This window comes from Colletotrichum chrysophilum, assembly GCF_026319265.1.
Source record: "Colletotrichum chrysophilum strain AFK26 chromosome Unknown scaffold_12, whole genome shotgun sequence".
NCBI lineage: Eukaryota > Fungi > Ascomycota > Sordariomycetes > Glomerellales > Glomerellaceae > Colletotrichum > Colletotrichum chrysophilum.
The window spans coordinates 285,105-302,538 of record NW_026517299.1 but is presented as its reverse complement, the minus strand read 5'-3'; the positions used below and the strand labels follow the sequence as shown (position 1 = coordinate 302,538).

General features: G+C 55.5%; 4 protein-coding genes across 4 annotated transcripts; 3 read left to right on the top strand and 1 right to left on the bottom strand.

Moving 5' to 3' along the window:
- Positions 1–3,145: 3,145 nt before the first annotated feature.
- COL26b_002451 (uncharacterized protein) lies at positions 3,146–4,732 on the top strand (the record flags this gene model as incomplete). The annotated part of the gene is made up of 1 exon (XM_053175369.1): positions 3,146–4,732. One exon carries the CDS (start codon positions 3,146–3,148, stop codon positions 4,730–4,732), a length of 1,587 nt encoding a protein of 528 aa, XP_053040675.1.
- Positions 4,733–8,754: 4,022 nt separating this feature from the next.
- COL26b_002450 (uncharacterized protein) lies at positions 8,755–11,515 on the top strand (the record flags this gene model as incomplete). The annotated part of the gene is made up of 2 exons (XM_053175368.1): positions 8,755–10,565; positions 10,612–11,515. The coding sequence occupies 2 exons, from the start codon at positions 8,755–8,757 to the stop codon at positions 11,513–11,515; spliced, it is 2,715 nt and encodes a 904-aa protein (XP_053040674.1).
- Positions 11,516–12,521: 1,006 nt separating this feature from the next.
- On the top strand, positions 12,522–13,172 carry COL26b_002449 (uncharacterized protein; the record flags this gene model as incomplete). The annotated part of the gene is made up of 1 exon (XM_053175367.1): positions 12,522–13,172. One exon carries the CDS (start codon positions 12,522–12,524, stop codon positions 13,170–13,172), a length of 651 nt encoding a protein of 216 aa, XP_053040673.1.
- A 710-nt stretch (positions 13,173–13,882) lies between these two features.
- COL26b_002448 (uncharacterized protein) lies at positions 13,883–17,226 on the bottom strand (the record flags this gene model as incomplete). The annotated part of the gene is made up of 3 exons (XM_053175366.1): positions 13,883–16,770; positions 16,830–16,898; positions 16,950–17,226. 3 exons carry the CDS (start codon positions 17,224–17,226, stop codon positions 13,883–13,885), a joined length of 3,234 nt encoding a protein of 1,077 aa, XP_053040672.1.
- Positions 17,227–17,434: the final 208 nt, after the last annotated feature.

The following is a 17,434-nucleotide window of genomic DNA, read 5'->3' as shown; positions in this document are numbered from 1 at the left end:
AGGGCACAGTGTTTGGAGGCGCACGGGGGTGAAATTCTCAGAGTGGGCTCGCGGATAGCTGCATAAAGTGCCATCCGGCCATTGAACCTAGATGGTTGTTCGAGATGGTGGAACAAAGCTGGTCCTCCTGCTACGTTGAAGATCTCAGGGCAACGTCAACTTGACTCGACACACGTGGATCGTCTTCCCTCCAGCATTTGACGGGGAGATGATGCTGTCGATGTTGGGTCGTGGCTGCATTGGATGGTGGTTTGCCATGTCAACCAGGCTTCAAGAGCTCTGGCCCCTTTTCAATGAATACCATACAGCTCATTTTATGCAACGATGGTGGCTGGTCTTTCGTCAGACCGCTAGAGCCGGGGCCACTTCCTTTGTGGCCAGCCTATGTGCATATCCGTAGTCAAGCCAATGTCCTTCGTCAGATATTCCAAGGCCATTCGAGAAGTCTGGTATGATAGCATGCATGTATCGCTGCCATTGGGGAGGGGTGGCCGCAGCTGTCACCTTAGGGTCCTTGTCCTCCCCACGAGCTTGCAGGCGTACAAGCACAAGAAAAATGTCCGATGGGAAGCACAAGAAGCCGCTCCATCTGGAAGCACAACCCACACTCTTGCGTGCGTAGACTTATCTTCAAGAGGTCTTAGCGTTTGGGTTTCCCGAATGGATGTGTTGTTGGGTAAAGTGGGAGCAGATGGTTTCGAGTAATGAGCGGGTTGGGTCTGGACGACATTCTGGAAGCCGGGACCAAGATTGGCAATTTTGCTCTTGTCCTTCACGCGTCTCGGCCGAGTTGCTGCAGTGACGCTGGGAATAGCATCAAGTCGGTACGTTGAAGAATGGACAGCGGCATTGGTCATGGTCGAGTCAACGACCCCTTGCTTAGTGCTGCGTTAATACCTGGTTAGGCATTAAGTTGATGCGGCTTCCCGCGCACCGCTACTTTCAATAAAAGTCGACCCCATCGCGGTCGCGAATCCCTGGCCAAGCGTCGTTGCAAACGGAGATATGGCGAGCTGAATGGGGCCGCTTCTCAACGGAATAGCCAAGTCGCATAGCAGGGACAGGGGCAAGAGCACGACCACCAGTGATCGAATCCTTGGCATGCAAAGGCGAATTGGCACTTGGGCGTTTGACCAGATTTCCCCATCTTGATGGTTGATGGGAAATGGGTGAACCCCACCAGCTCCTCACGAACGCTGCCGTGTTTGGACGCCACGGCTAGGTCATCCGGCAGGGTTATCTGAGGCTCCTGTAGTTGGGCAAGAATCCAAAACGAGCAGGCTACGGGTTGTGAAAGAATAAGTGACAACTATACCATTGCAGTTTCAGATGGAGCATAAGCTGTCTCGGTGACACCGCAGATAGTGACAGGAGAGAAGTGGCGAGTTCGCCATGCGCGGTGCGACGCAAAGAGTGATGCAGTGGCGGCTGTACGCATCGACTCCGGAAGACTTTTTGCTCTTTTGCCATGCAGAAGACGGCAGCTGGTAGCACGCCGCGTGTGGGCAAAGCGTGGTTGTGTAGCTTGGGCGGGCGGGATAACAGCTTCACATTTTTTCGCAGCGCGGCCAAAGGCGAAGCCGGCCGCTGCTCATGTGTCTGTCTGTGACGGCAAACGAGGCCGCGCGGGAGATGTCTCTCGTGTCCCGAAGCCGGACGAACGATGATCGGCAACGCTCTGTCAAGGAGGATGGACCTCTTGAATCCCTATGCTTTCGAGGCTGGCTAGCCGTTGGGGAGATGAAATCTAATGTAAATCCCTGCCGCCGCGAAACGATCAGATCAGGCGACCGGCCAACACCAGAAATTCGAAGGGTAAGGGTTGTCCCGCCACCTGAGTGAAGGCAGCGAAGCTTAAGTGATGATATGCGGAGAGACGACGAATGGTCCGGTGGTACTGACCTGAGGAGGCGACAGCGTTGCCTCACTTGGTGCAACCACACATCCAACGGTTCTACGAATACCGCTCGCCCTCGATGCAAACTCGTCGTGGACGCCGCTGCACCACTGCTCCGTGGCACTGCATCGGAAGGAGAAATAAGTGTGTGGAGAAGTGAGAGCGTTTCGTGTGATGTTGAGAATATCTCCGAGAGGTCATACGTGAGAGACGACGACGCCAAGAGACTTAAGTCTTCAGTAGTGTGCTGGGCGAGGGGTTGTACGACAGAAGCTGTCATGTCACCGTCGAGGTCTTTGCGGCAGAAAGTGAGGTGAGGCCTTTGGTGTGGTTGAGGGAGGCCGGGAAGCACTGACGTTGGCAGCCCGCCATCCCAACTAAACTAATGGAAGGCAAGGTAGGTAATCACCCTCAGCCAACCTCGGCGGGAAAGAAGATTCTTAGATAATCACCCGGAATCACCTTCTCATCCCATTCAACCACTCACTTCCCAAAACGCTCACATTTCACGGGTCGCACATCCCTTCCTCCCGAAGCATTTCATGAACTGATGGCCCCTCATCCTCCCCGTCGGCCCGAGTTTGATTGCGCTTTGGACCCCGGATGCCGTGGATCTTCTCTGAAAAGGGCGAGACGTCGGGTGGGTGTAAATCGAGGACCTGGCAAAGAGCCTCTTCAACCGCATGGTCGATGCCGAAGCCACTGCTATTCAAGTTATGAATGAGGATCTCAAGCTTCGAACACTATGCAACTTGGTTGTTCGTTACCGCGCAACTGACCATGGCGGGGAGCACGTTGGTGCGCTCAACGCCAAACTTCTCTCTGGGCGTGGGAAGGGAGAGGAGTGCATCGCGTGGTTCGAGGAATGCGGCGTGTCGCCAAGCGGCTCGACTCCTCCCCAAACCGCCACAAAGTTGATGAGGATAGAACTACCGTCTACGCATGCCTTGATAGAAATGTTTTGCGAAACAAAATCCTATTTCGGGGTCCATCGTGTTTCGATGCGTTATCAGGCTCGCGTCAGAACACACGAGCATTTGTGCGGTGGTGGTGTCTCACCCAGCTGAATTCCGCTGCCCATCCCTTTATCGAGGTGAACATTCCGCGCGATCCCCTCAAAAGGATGGCTATTTCTCATTTAGAAAAGACGGGCAAACTCTATCTGCTTCAAGTGGTGCTTCTTTCTCCATAATCTTGGGCCCAACTGGTATTGGGTCTGTGCAAAATCCCCATCCATCTCCAGTCATCATGATGCAGCCCATGTATGCCTACCACAACCACGCGAGGGCGTTACATGCAGCCACTTTCTTACTCGTTCTTCTGTTTATTCTGATTCAGTTAGTGCGAAGTCGTCAGGACGCCTACGAAATCATTGACTCGGACCCCTTGGTGCCGGTGCTCAAACCACAAAAGGCGAGTCCGACGACGAAGAAGACCGATACTGACACATACCTGAGAGTGCTCGCCGAGAGGCATGGCCTCACACGAAATATCTCCCTGTTTTCTCAGAGAATCCGGGCCGTGCCGGAAGCTTCAAGCCGGCGCTCCATGACAAACCTCCAAAAGGTATTTGCGGACGGCGACTTTGTGGACATCAACTGGGACGACAAGGACCTGCCCCTGGACAAAGACGGAGATACATGTTTGCCCGTGGCAATCAGCATCTTCCCCAATGATGTAGATGCGTCCGACTTGCTGTTTGGCGTCTCGACGACGTATAACCGGCTTTCGCACGCCAACGACTCCCTCATCAGAGACTGGCAGCGATGGCTTACTGACGGACACGGCAACTCGAACGGAGCCGGCGTTATTGTCGCGCTCTACAACACGTCCATCCGCGAGGCCTGGCAGACGCACGACAAGTTCAAAAACACCGGCATCGATGCGACGGTGTTGATGCTGGACGACGACTTGGACAAGGTCTCGAGGCACTTTGAAATCGTCGACATCCTCCTGGAGGTCAACAAAGCGTTGACCGCCGACGGTCAGACAAGGAAGTATCTCGGGCTGATTGAAGACGACATCTTCTTCCCGACTCTAGGACAGCTCATCTCCAAGCTTTCTCAGTTCAATGCCCGAGACCCTTTCTACATCGGGCTGCCAAGCGAACGGCCAGACTGGTCGGTTGAGGACGAGGAAGCCGTCACTCACGGTGGCGGTGCCGTGTTCTTCACGGTGCCGGCTGCGAAAATCGTTTCCGAGCTCCCGTGTCTCTCGCCCGACAGACCGCCCTTCGCGAACACCTCAACCTGGGACAGCGCCCTCCACGAGTGCGTGACGAAGAACACCGATATGCCCCTCCACGTCCTCTCGAGCTTTTACTCCCCGCGAGATGCCCTGTACCATATGCAAGCGCCAACATACGACCTGGGAATCTCCCCCTTCGCCCTCCGACATTCCCAGTCCCGACACCATTTCAGCCCCAGCAGAGGCCACCTCGTGACCTCGGTCTGCGGCGAGGCCTGCTTCCTGCAGCGGTTCCGGTTCGCGGACGATTGGGTGCTGGTTAACGGATACTCTCTCACGCACTACTGTGCAGGTTTCGAGGTCGAGCCCATGTCAAGTGGTGCAGTGCTTCAGGGGGCCATGCAGTATGGTCTGGAGGCAGAGCTGCCGCTTGGAGAAGGGATTGTGCTCGATGAGAGGGATGAGCCCAAAGAAATCATCACGTGGAGGGGTACAAGAAATGTTTGGTCGTTCTTGGATGCCGTTGTTGGGGACGAGGGGGAGGTAGTGCAAATGTATGTGAAGAAAGGGGGTTTGCGTGAAGTGGATGACGAGGAACATAAGGAGGATATTTTGGATTCTGTCATTGTTTTGGTATGGGAGTCTTGAGTCATTGCAGTCATAATGAGCACACTTCTGTGACGAAAGCGGATGTTTGTATCAATCCGATGGTGCTTCTACACTCGATGGGTGCAATTGATGTGCAGACGTTTGGCTTCGTAGACTCGCGAAGACCCTTGTTGGGGCTCTCGATTTCCGTAATCCACTGCCAGGGAAGTTTTGAGGCTCTGAGTGGTTAGCTTGCATGCGGCATCGTTGTTCCTGAAAAGTGTTGTTGGTTGTGGCTTTCGGCAGTTGGAAAGATGGAGATTGTCACAACACATAGCATATGAGATACGGAGCCGGAGGGGTCATCCGTGCTTCGGAGCCCCGCCCACGGCGGCCGGCCCCACTCCGACCAGCCACCGAAGGACAAGGCCCAGCCACAATGCCGGACAACAACAAGCCTCCCGACTTTTTTCTTGCTCAAAGGGTCCCAGGGTCGCGGCAAGAAGGAAGAGACGTCACCACGTGGAGAGATTGCAACGGCTTCGCCGCAAGCAGCGTCACCGCCGGGTAAACGCGCGTCGTCAAACCTGTCAAACTCAAAAGACACGCCGCAAAAGCGTGGGCAAGCCGGAAAAGACAACGACGCTAGCTAATAGGGGGACACACGAGGTACAAACGGTGACCGCGGACGTCATGTGATGAGCGGTGTGGTTTGGGAAGTCGGGCGACGGGTGGCGGGCAGAGATGGTGACTGGTGGATTGGTGTTGGACAGCAAAGATTGCTGCGACATGCAACGGCCCGGGAGGAGAGGCGGGGGTCCTCCAAGCAGTGAGATTAAATTGGCATATGCGTGTCACGATGGGGAAACGTATATGCGCGTGATGGCGGGTAAAATGTATGGGCGATGACGAAAGTCGATCAGGATCGCGATTGAAGAGGGGGGAGACCGGGCTGTTGTTCGAATGTGGTTGGGCGGGCGAGCGTTCGGTCTGTTGGACCATGTTGTCGTGCGGTTGAGGGACAGCGGGGTGTCACCGCCGATTCGGGTCGGTGAGCAAGCGGCGGGGACGGTGAGGCCGGAGGAGAGAACGAGTGAGTGCGGGCAGGGATCATGGATGGAGAGGTCGGCATGAGGATGGCAGATTTGGCCAGCAGATTGAATACCCGCCGCAAGCGCATGCAATGGATGTGCTTATTGTGAATTGGCAGAACCGCCTTGGAAGTTTACCAGATTGGATCCCGGGATAGGGTAGTGAGTGAGGCGCAATGTTTCCGTAGGATTGCTAAAAACTGACAGAGAGGCTGAAAAGTGTAGCATGACAGACTCTTGGCTGTTGGATTTCTTTCCGAGTTGGAATTAGGGTTCATGCGTGCAACCCACAGGTGCCAGATCGTGTTAGCGCAAGCATTGTCGCTGATGGCGTGGGACTTTTGGAGGTTGGCAAGTTGGTTTCGGTATCCCACTTGCGAGGCTGAGATAGCAAAACATAATGGGCGCGATTGAAGGCTGAAAGTGAGATGTGATGATGCGATAGCAAAGATAGCGTCTAGACAAGAAGGCGTGAAGAAGGAAGTCGGATCCCAGGCCCGGATGTCGTTCTGAGGGTGGATGTTGCGGCACAGTCGGCGGAGAGGGATGCAGATGCGACGGTCTGCCGATGAAGATTTGGCCAGCAGCTGCACTGAAGCGGCAGAAGCAGCAGAAGCATCTTGGCAGGATCCCGGACCTTTGTGACAGCGTCCTGGGTTTGATCTGCCCACCCAATGGCTATCCAATAGGCAGCGCGGTCCGAAGCGAAAATGCAACGAGCTTATCTAATCTGATCGGCAGGCAACTCGTGCTCGGGAAGTGTTGCACTTCTAAAAGTCTTTTCCAAACGGACGACGCCTCGGGTTTCCCTTTGTTTTGTTGCCAACATTTCCATTTCCGCCGTAGCCCGCAGCCTGTTCCTGGCAGCGCACGGCCTCAACTGACCCCCCATCTTGATATCGACGACACCGGCCTTGCAGGGCTGCTTCGGCACGATGGTTTGGAAGTGGACTAGTGGAATTCTTTGGTGACATTACCAGTGGAAAGGGACTGGAGGCCTTCGCTGGCGCTACCCGTACGAGCCGCCGCCAGTAGCTTCAATCCTGTCTTGATGACATGTTGACGAAGCCATATCCTGAGCTGTGCGTTTAGAGTCCCTGAGTACCCCTCATTATCAAGTTGAGAGACGAATGGCACTTCAGCGTCTTCAGAATTAAAAAGCATGTCAGTGTAGGTAGTTGGGTTGTATGCCGGCCTGGCCTGCTGCGGCCTACTCGCGTTGTCTAGCGGCATCAAAAGTGCACCCGTCAAATGCACATCTGCCATCTGGCTGCGGGCTGCGAGTCAAACTCGCCTCAAGGCAAGCCGAGAAGGCTAGGGAGGAATCCTTAGGAGGTAAGGTACGATTACAGCGTCCGAGCTACTGGGCTGGCTGCATGCTGCAAGCTGCAAGAGGCTGCACGTTGCAGCCAGTGCCTTGGATCGCCGGCTGCCGAGTCCCTCATTAACGGGGGCAGCACACCCACTGGATCACCCCGTCAGGTACAGAAGTGCATCGGTCTCGGGACGTCCGCCAGTAGTATTGTTTGCATTTGTAATGGGGTACTGACCGCGACGGAGTCACAACTTTCAAGGCTTACCGCTAGTCGAGGGGGATGAATTGAGTAAGACATTCGGAGGAGCTGCAGTGGTGATGATGCTTACAGGTCCAGGTGGACCGAGTCAAGAATGTTGCCCCATCTTGTTTGGCACGGACGGTCAGTCAATTGAGTGCGCGCGCACACAGAGGAGAAGAAGAGAGAGAAGCCAAGCCATCCTGGGTCCCTGAAAATAGCTGAAGGTAACAATTGACGAGCGTGCTGGATAGATATGGATGGATGCACTAACGCACCCAAGCACAGGGTCAAGGGAGGCAGGCCTAGGCTGACCATGTTCGATGTCATCGAGCCTTGCTGGGGTTTCTATGGAGGCCCGAGGGAGACCATCTCTCTCTGCCAATTGACCATCAGAAAGAGAGGCTTTTCTGATTTCTCACTCGTTTTGCGCGCATCGTTACTGGCAGAGGGCTCTTCAAGTCCGTCATCGCCCACCCGTCCAACGCACAGCTGTGGCTCCCACCCCCTGGAAGTGTCCACACCAAGTCCATTAGCGTCCTGCGCGGCCCCAGCCAGCCCAGCAGCTTTCCCGTCTCCAAGCGAGACAGCCGGCTGGCCAAACAAATGCTCCCAAAAAACGCGATTGGCAACTGCCAACTGCACACCACACACACCATACACACCAAACACGCCCGAACTACCGACATCACACTACGACCTGAGAACCACCACGTCGGACACATCGGCCAGACGACTTTACACCTAGCATCCGAACATTATATGCCAACTAAAAGCACACTTACGACAAGGTTCCGTCCCGTACCGACGACAAGGCAGGGCCGCACTACACTAGCAATCTAGCTCACACCACGCCCCCTCCGACACGGAGAAGACCTCGAGCAGCAACACCAGACACCAGAGCAGAGCCACCCCACCAAGTCCACAGTCCACAGTCCACAGTCCAGTCCACTCACACCAAACTCGCCTCTTCCCTGTCGCCTGCTGCGCTGCTTCTTGGTCCTGTTTCTGGTCCCGACCCAGTCGTTTTCCTTCTTCCTGCCGCCTTGGGCTAACTGCCACCGGCATCGGTTGGCACCTTGACTGAATAGCCATGAGCCTGATAAAGCCCTCTGGCCACAAAAGCAAGCCCGCGGCGCCTTTTCCTCCTGACCCTGATGCCGATACGGTTGCCTTGCCTCTAGCCACTCTGCCTCTTGCATCTGCATCTGCATCTGGTTCCACACACGACATCGACACCTCAAGGCCGTCCACACCCTCCTCATCGACCCCTCCAGTCGCAGTAGACGACCCATATAACACAACCCCCCGCCACCAACGGTCCAACCCGTCTACTCTCCGAAGCCGTCCCTCCGTCCTGTCGAGCGCCGCCGAACATGCTGACGATACGAACGATCCGGCCCAAGAATCTCCCTCCCCGAATCTAGACGACGGCCCCATGCCTTCGAAACCCTCCCTCCTGCGCTCCGCGCGCAACGACGCTCCGTCCTACGGCGCCGTCTCCAACGACCCGAGTCGCAATGTGTCACCCACCGGGAGTGACTCCCGGACGGGGAACTCACATCCCCTACGTTACGTCTCCGATACCACCAGGTCCGCCTCGTCAAGGTATTCTGCCGCCTCAAGACAAAGCTCCCGTCTGTCAGAGGACGTCGACGCTGCGGCTCTAGCCACTGGCCTGGACGGCCGCTTCGGAGTGACCCAGACCACCGTAACAACAAACATGCTCGAAGATGCAAAGTCAGATGCGGCTGGCGAAGAGGTGGACTATGACGACCTCTCTGGCAGCGAGCCCGACGATGATCCTGTGGATAACTCGCCGCACGAGGTCGTACGCGCATCTGTGCCCCCAACAGACAACATCACCTTGTCCATAAGCACCCCGAGGATGTGGACACTGTCTGTATTGTTTTCAGTACTCGGTTCTTCCACCAACTTGTTTTTCTCGTTACGATACCCTAGCGTTGCTATTACGCCCGTCATCGCCCTGCTGCTCGTCCACCCGCTAGCTCTCATGTGGGACTACTTTCTCAAGTTTCCAAGCGACCCCCCGGAAGAGTTTGTCGACGGTGTTCTTCAGCCTGACGCGGACGGCGGATCACCCCCGAAGAATCGACTGACGCGGCTGCGCAGGTGGCTGGCGCAAGGCCGGTGGAACGAGAAGGAGCACACCTGTGTCTATGTGAGCAGCAATGTGTCGTTCGGTTTTGCCTTTGCGACCGATGTCATTGTCGAGCAGTCCATGTTCTATAAGCAAGAAGCGACCATCCCCTACCAGCTGCTCCTCATTCTCTCAACCCAGATTCTCGGGTATGCCTTTGCCGGCCTGACGCGCCGTTTCTTGGTGCGACCCAGCGGCATGATCTGGCCGGGTACTCTCATGTCGGCTGCCATGTTCGGAACTCTTCACAAGGAGGAGAATATGATTGCAGACGGATGGAAAATTTCGAGGTGGAAGTTCTTCTTCATTGTGTGGTTTGGCGCCTTTGCCTTCTACTTCCTGCCCGGCCTGCTCATGCCATGCCTGAGCTACTTCAATGTCATCACCTGGATTGCGCCCAAGAACGTCGTGGTCGCCAACCTCTTTGGCGTTGTTTCCGGCCTGGGTCTCTTCCCGTTGACCTTTGACTGGGCGCAAATCACTTACATCGGCTCGCCGCTTCTAGTCCCCTTTTGGGCCGCCATGAACGTTATTGGCGGACTGGTTATTGTCATGTGGCTCATCGCCCCTATCGCTTACTACGCCAATCTGTTCTATTCGTCTTACATGCCCATCTTGTCATCTTCCGTATTCGACAACACGGGCAACGTCTACGATGTTAGCAAAATCTTGACGTCCGAATTTCTCTTCGACAGAGAGGCCTATAGCAAGTACAGCCGAGTATTCTTGCCCATTACGTATGTGCTCAGTTACGGTGTACAGTTTGCCGCTCTGGCGGCGCTGCTGACACACACCTTCTGCTGGCATGGCAAGGACATTTTGAACACTTGGAAAACGGCTCTTCAGGAGGCCCGAGATGAGGGACAGGTCTACCAGCCCGTGTCCAGCGGCCCGCCCGAGAGCATAAGGCCACAGAGATCATTCAACAGCAGCGGAGGTCTCTCGAGATCATCCTCCAGCCCGGATGGCTTCCTTTTCAAAGAGGATGTGCACTGTCGGTTGATGAACCGGTACAAGGACGCGCCCTTGTGGTGGTACATGGTGACCTTTGTATCCATGCTGGCGGTTGGCATGTTTGTGGTCGAATTGTAAGTGTCCTTTGGCGATGTGTAGAGCACCATCTAACCTTCATAGCTACCCCATCCATCTGCCGTGGTATGGTTTACTCCTGGCGCTGGGCATTTGCGCCGTCTTCTTCATCCCGAACGGCATCATCATGGCTGTCACCAACCAGCACAGTAGCATCTACCTCATCTGCCAGCTCGTCTGCGGTGTCGTCTTTCCTGGACGTCCGATTGCAAACATGGTGTTCGTAACTTACGGGTACATTTCGTCCGCACAGGGCATCAAGTTTGCCTCTGATCTGAAGCTGGGCCATTACATGAAGATTCCCCCACGAATCATGTTCACCGTTCAGATGGTTGCGACCATCGTGTCGTCCCTGACACAGATCGGCGTGCTCAACTGGATGTTTGCCAAGGTGAAGGGCATCTGCACATCGGAAGCGGTCAATGGCTTCACGTGCCCCATCGCGAGGGTGCACTTCAACGGCTCCATCCTTTGGGGCGTGGTCGGTCCGGGCGAGTTCTTCGGGCCGAATGCAACCTACCGCGGGCTGGTCTGGTGCTTCCTCATCGGCGCCATCATGCCGATTCCTCTGTGGCTGTATAGTCGCAAGAAGAAGCACAGCATTGTGCGCAAGATCAACCTGCCCGTCGTCTTTGGCTCCATGGCATGGATTCCACCGGCGACTGGCCTCAACTTTTCTGTCTGGGCGGTGGTCTGCTATGTCTTCAACTACTTGATCAAGAGGAGGAAGAGTGCGTGGTGGGCCAAGTACACGATGACCATGAGCGCAGCGTTAGACTCGGGCCTGGCGTTCGGCATTGTCGTCATCTTTTTTGGCTTCATCTACCCGGGGCACATGAAGGGCTTCAAGTACTGGGGAACTGAGATCTACAAGAAAGGCTGCGACTGGCAGGCCTGCTCGTACAACACAGTGCCAGAAGGGTCTCACTTTGGCCCCGACCAGTGGTGATTATTGTTTTTTTGACGAGATATAATGACACGACACGACACGACTTTACGGGTGTGCAAACTTTGGATATTGCACGATTGGCATCGCAAGCAAGCATGGTTAGAAAGGCATGATTAGTTCAAAATTTGGGAAGAGGCGGAGTTCTTGGTCGCCTGCCGGGGATCCAAGTGGATTACCCCGCGGGCTTTGCTTTCGCGCACATACCTTAGATAGAGCAAAAGTCATAGATGGCCTCGCATTGGGTAATTGATATTGGGTCTACTTGACTCAACCGACGTAGCGAACTTTTTGATTTACAAGCACACTTGTGAGTCTTCCTTCTTGTCTGAGTCAGAGCCAACTCGATGACTCTTAGGTTGCAGCTGAGACGCGGGAATTCGGCTTCAGCTTCGTGCTCCCCGCAACGAAAAAGACTCATTCTCTGATTGACTGAAAAACGACTGTTGGCGGTCGCAGTTACCGACCTTCTCGAAATGGACAAGAGGCACAGCACAGGCCGGCATTGGGATCCTTTAGTAAGGTGGGACTTGCTGCTGTCTAATACTCTACGCCCTGTTGGAGTGAGTGACTCAATTGGCTCCTGGACGGACAGGGCCGGCCCCGGCTGATGTCAGCGTGGTCCCCCGACGGCCTTCACCTCCGTTGGGTTGGTCTGGCGTTTTACGGGGTTGACCAGTGAGTTAGGGTGGGAGTTGGGACTGAGATTTGCTGAATCTGGCATTGGAGATCTTGCGCCAGCGCGGATGAGGTGCGATTGCGAGGTTTCATGGGTGTGGGTGGGTGCGAAGGATTCCGTGTCCAGGGAACCAGCCAAATCTCCCGATAGATGTGATCTTTTTAACATTACAAAAGGTGATTGTCGGACAGCTTGATGGAAATGAAGAAATCGAGAAAATCATTCAGAGTATCAGTCACAGTTCACCCTTCCATCTCATCTCACAACGCCAATTAACGCAAACCATCTCAACCTCCGACTCCGCACATCCCAGAACCAAACACCGCCAAAATGCCAACCCAAGCATCCCACCTCCCCACGCTCCTCCGCTCCACAACCCACCCCCTCCTCCTCCGCACCCTCATCCCCTCCGACGCCGCCGCCATCTCCGCCGTCCTCTCCAACCCCGAAAACACAAAATTCGACCCCCACGCCTCCGCCATCTCCCCCGAGGTCGCCGCCAAGGTCATCGACCGCATGCGCGAGAGCGCCGCCGTGCCCTCCGTCCTCGACCCGGCCTCCGGCACCGTCGCCAGCGGCCCGGGCCGCGTCAACCTCGCCATCGTCCACATTCCCAACGCGGGCGATGACGAGGGCGTGGTGATCGGCCTCGGCGGGTTCGGTGGCATCAACGAGTCCACCGCCGACGATGGAAACAAGCGGAGGGTCGCCGACGTGGGCGCCATGCTTAACCCGGAGTACCGCGGCAAGGGCTTCGCGACGGAGGCGATCCGGCTGGCGGTCGAGTTTGCGTTCAGAGGGGTCGCGGAGGGCGGGCTGCAGGTGGACGCGGTGAGCGCCACGATGAGCGAGAGGAACCTGCCCATGGTCGGGCTCGTCGAGAAGAAGCTGGGCTGGGTCGGGGTCAGGAAGCCTGGCGATAAGGAGGGCGACGACGGTGAAATTTACTTTGAGGTTACGAAGGATACTTGGAGGAAGTGAGTCTGACGGTTTCGTGTTGGTGTTTTGTGATTTTGGAATGGGATGAGGCTGGCATGGGCTGGCCAAAGGTGCCCATCGTCGTTGATTTGCGTTACGAGTTAAATCAGACCACTGTTTAATGTCTGTTTGCTTCCATGACCTCTCGACTGGTGGGTCGGCTGTAAGACACCGTCCATGTTTAAGTGCCTCTCCTATAAGACACACAAAGACTTCAACGACCGTGACAACAGATCACTGAGTCAAACCTACCAGCCTTTGAAGACGGCTGTATAGCCAACAGTGAGGCCACGACTTGAACTTGGCACACAGAAGAACATTCACGAGTACAGAAAAAGTCTTTTTGCGACTAGCGATTGCAGTCTTGTATTGGTGATCTAGTGCCCGAAGGCTGTTAGCCCTCGCCGTATACTTTGAGTAGCAGCCTCCAGGCAATCACGACTAAGTATAATTCACGTCGAGTGAGGTGTAGCAGACACGCTCTAGTGACAGTACGACCTTGTTGGTGCGCCCAGTTTCGGAGGAGCCGCAAGTGAAGCAAACGTTGACGAATCGACCAGCAGAACCCACGCCCTTGATCAGGTGTTGAACCGCCCCATTTTACCCATCACAGCCGCCACCGACCGGCGATGACGAAAAAGAAAAATCTCCGCCTGAGCCCGCGCGTGTTGAACGTGGCAGCCAGGCTAGTGCACGAGTTCAACATCTCACATCTAGGCTTCAGCCCGAACCTTCCTTGTCATCATCGTCATGGCGGCTGCGATGACGGGCAACACACTGACAATCTCACCCAGTCCAGCGTAGGCAGGGGGGATGGTGACATTGTAGCGCTCGAGCACACCGGCTGCCAAAAGGATGGCAAGAACGTTGTACACGGCTGACCACACAAAGTTGAACATCATGCGTCTGAAGCTGGAGCGACTGACATCAAGTAAGAAGGGAATACCCTCCAGACCTGCGAGCAGAACCACATCCGCGGCCCCACGAGTAACATCGCTTGCTGAGGCGGCGCTGCCAAGCTGCACACCAACATCGGCCTGCGTGACTGCCACGGCGTCGTTGGTTCCGTCACCGACAAACATGACCAGCCTGCCTTCGGACATGAGCGAAGCAACGTAGTCTCGCTTTTGGGCGGGGGTTCGCTGAGCGGCGACATTGACAATTCCAACTTGCGATGCAACCGACTCAACAGCGCGTGTTTGGTCACCAGAAACGAGGTGAACGTTGATGCCTCGTCGACTGAGCTGGTTGACAACGCTGACTGCTTCGTTTCGGAGACGGGTGCGCAAACCGAAAACTGCAATGAGGTTAGAGTCTCGAGTGACCACCAGAAGGGTCATCCCGTCATCCTGTAGACGCTTGATCGAGGGCAAAGAGTCAACTTTAGCCCACGTTGGATTTCCCGCGCAAACTTTGCTTTCATTGAAGCTGGCTTCAACACCAGCGCCAGGAATAACCTGAGGGTCGGTGAGCTGAATTTCAGGGGTAGCCCGCTGTGCGAGATGCTTGGCAATGGCGACGGATACGGGGTGTTTGTTGCCTGCAACGAGAGCCTTGGTGATGGCACGGGCTTCGTCGTGATCAGAGACGAAGAAATCTTCTTCCTGGACGTCCAAGTCACCCTCGGTGATGGTTCCGGTCTTGTCAAAGACGACGTCAGTCACTTTGCGCGCCCGTTCTGTGCATTCGGCCGATTTAATGACGACGCCACCCTTCGCGGCGATACCTCCTGCAATAACTAGCACCATGGGGACAGCGAGACCAAGCGCGCAAGGGCATGACACGGCCAGAACAGCGACGGCGTATGTAACGGCGTCAGCTACCGCTTTGCCTGCTGACTTTTTCGAAACCTTCAAGCCAATGACCACCCAGACAATGGTCACGACGACGGCAATGCTGGCCACAACAGGTACAAACCAACTGGCAATACGGTCGGCAATATCCTGAATCTTTGGCTTCGAGTTTGCCGCTTCTTCGACGAGTTCGGCAATGTCGGTGACGGTGTTTTTCCCCGGGAGACGGGTGAGTTGTGCCGTTAGTGTGCCTGATCCGTTGATGGTACCGGCGATGACAGTGTCGTGCTGCTTTTTGAAGACAGGCACACTCTCTCCAGTCAGCATGGATTCATCAACCTCGCTGGAACCACTCAGGACGAGACCGTCCGTGGGTACCGTTGAATGCGGAAGAACCTTGAACTTGTCGCCATACTGAAGAAGGCGTGCATCAATTTCGACATCTTTGCCGTCCTCCACAATGACGGCACAAGAAGCCTGTAGGGAGCGAAGGGAAACGGCGGCGACAGCACGAATGCGAGCATAGGCGGCGACGAGGCGACCAAGCAAGACAAGGGTGATTAGCAGAGTGCTGGTTTCGAAAAACTCCTTGACATCTGCCTTTGGGTTCGCCTGGCGCAAACCGAAGCCGACAACGGAGTAGAGGTAGGCAGCAGTGATGCTGATGACAACCAACATGTCCATCTCAATGGTCCGGCTATGAATGAGGGCTGAGATGGCGGGCTTGTAGAATTCTGGCACAGCAATAAGCTGCACGAGTGTCGCAAGCACAAGGGAAGTGATTGAACGCGCCTGTTTGCTGACTTGCTCTTTCAGTGAATCTTCACCAAACGCAAAGACTGCGACAGGTATGGTGAGGATGGCAGCCGCAGCTGTCTTGATCAACTGGTCGTACATTCTCTTTCTTCCGCTTGCGACAGATGGGTCATCGCGGGGAGGAGCCAGTCCGTTGGACAGGGGGCCAATCTTTTCAAAAAGAGTTCGCGCGCCGATTACCGCTGGGTCGTAGGTGACTCTGACCATCTTCTTGTCAATGATGTTGACGTCGCTAACCCCAAGGATTGCGAGGTCGGCGAGTGCCTTCGCAGCTCCACCTGACGCGAGAATATCGAGCGCCTGGTCATCGCTAGACATTCGGGTACAGTGGAAGCCCGTGGCTCGCTCTGCGCTGCGTATGACATCTTCTGCCTTGCCAATGGAGCTATCAAAGTCGAACTCTGCATTCCCCATAACAAAGTTGACGTGGACGCCAGACACGCCAGGGGCGGCTTTGAGAACACGTTCAAGCTTGTTGCCACATCCAGAACAGGTCATGCCGTCGACGATGAGAGCGACGTGCTCCAATCCGGCACCTTTCTCGACATCAGCGCCATCGAATTGATGATGCTGCTCCTTGTTGGCGGAGGGGAGGTGGACATCGTGTCCGCTGCAGCAGTCGGACTGGTCGTCGCGGACAGGCTTAATTTCCATGTCATGATCGTGCGCAAGCTTCTTGCCACGTCTCTTAATTCCGTGGTGGTGATGATGCTTGTGCTGGCCGTGAGCATGGGCGGTCGTGTGGGCTTCGGTCTTCTCGCGGCGCTTCTTAACGGAGGTGGCAGCCGAGACGGGAGCGGCAGCGGCAGCGACAGTTTGCTGCTCGCTGCAGCAAGTGGTCGGCAGACCGCGATCGAGAATGCTGCGGCAGATGCAACGAGCCGACTCGAGATAGGCGCTGTACTGCTCAAAGGCCTTGGAAAGATGAGTGCTGCAAGCCGAGCCCTGGTGATGGCCATCTTTGTCGTGAGCATGCTTATGGTCGGCAGCGGCTACATTGAGAGCGACATGAGTCTTGAGACAAACACTAGTCATGAGGTGTAACACGTACCGTCGTGAGCAGCGTCGTCGTCACAGGCCTTCTCGCATTCGACGGCAGCAGCGGCAAGGATACACTTCTCTGTGTAACCGAGTTAGAAGAGGACATGTCGAACCGGCACAGAGTGTATACCGTCGCAGTGCTCTTCCTTTGAAGTGCAGCATTCGAGTTTCACGGAACGACAAGTCGAGTCGTCCTCGGCTTCGCAGTAGGTGTCGGCGTCGCAATCCTCGTCGACGCAAGCGACTTCTTCGGCACCACCACAGTCTGCGCCGTCGGAGCAGCAAGGATCGGTTTCCTGGCCGTGGGCATACGCACGTCCATGGTCATGGCCGTGTTGAACCTCAGTCGAAGGACCGCTGCATCCCTGACCCTTGGCAGGGCCATCCGAGCAGCATCCGGTCCCCATCGTCGAAGTGATTGTCGGATAAAGTTACCAATATCAATGTCGGAAAGCTAGAGGGTTTGCGAAGGGAAAGATGAAGTGTTGTTTTGGGGGGGAAGGTTCCTTCCCCAACGTTGCCCCAAGGCTGGAATATATGCTGTTGATATAAGGTGGATTGGTCTGGATGTTGAGGTGATGAAAGCGGAGGCGTCCAAGGTCCAATGGGGGGTTT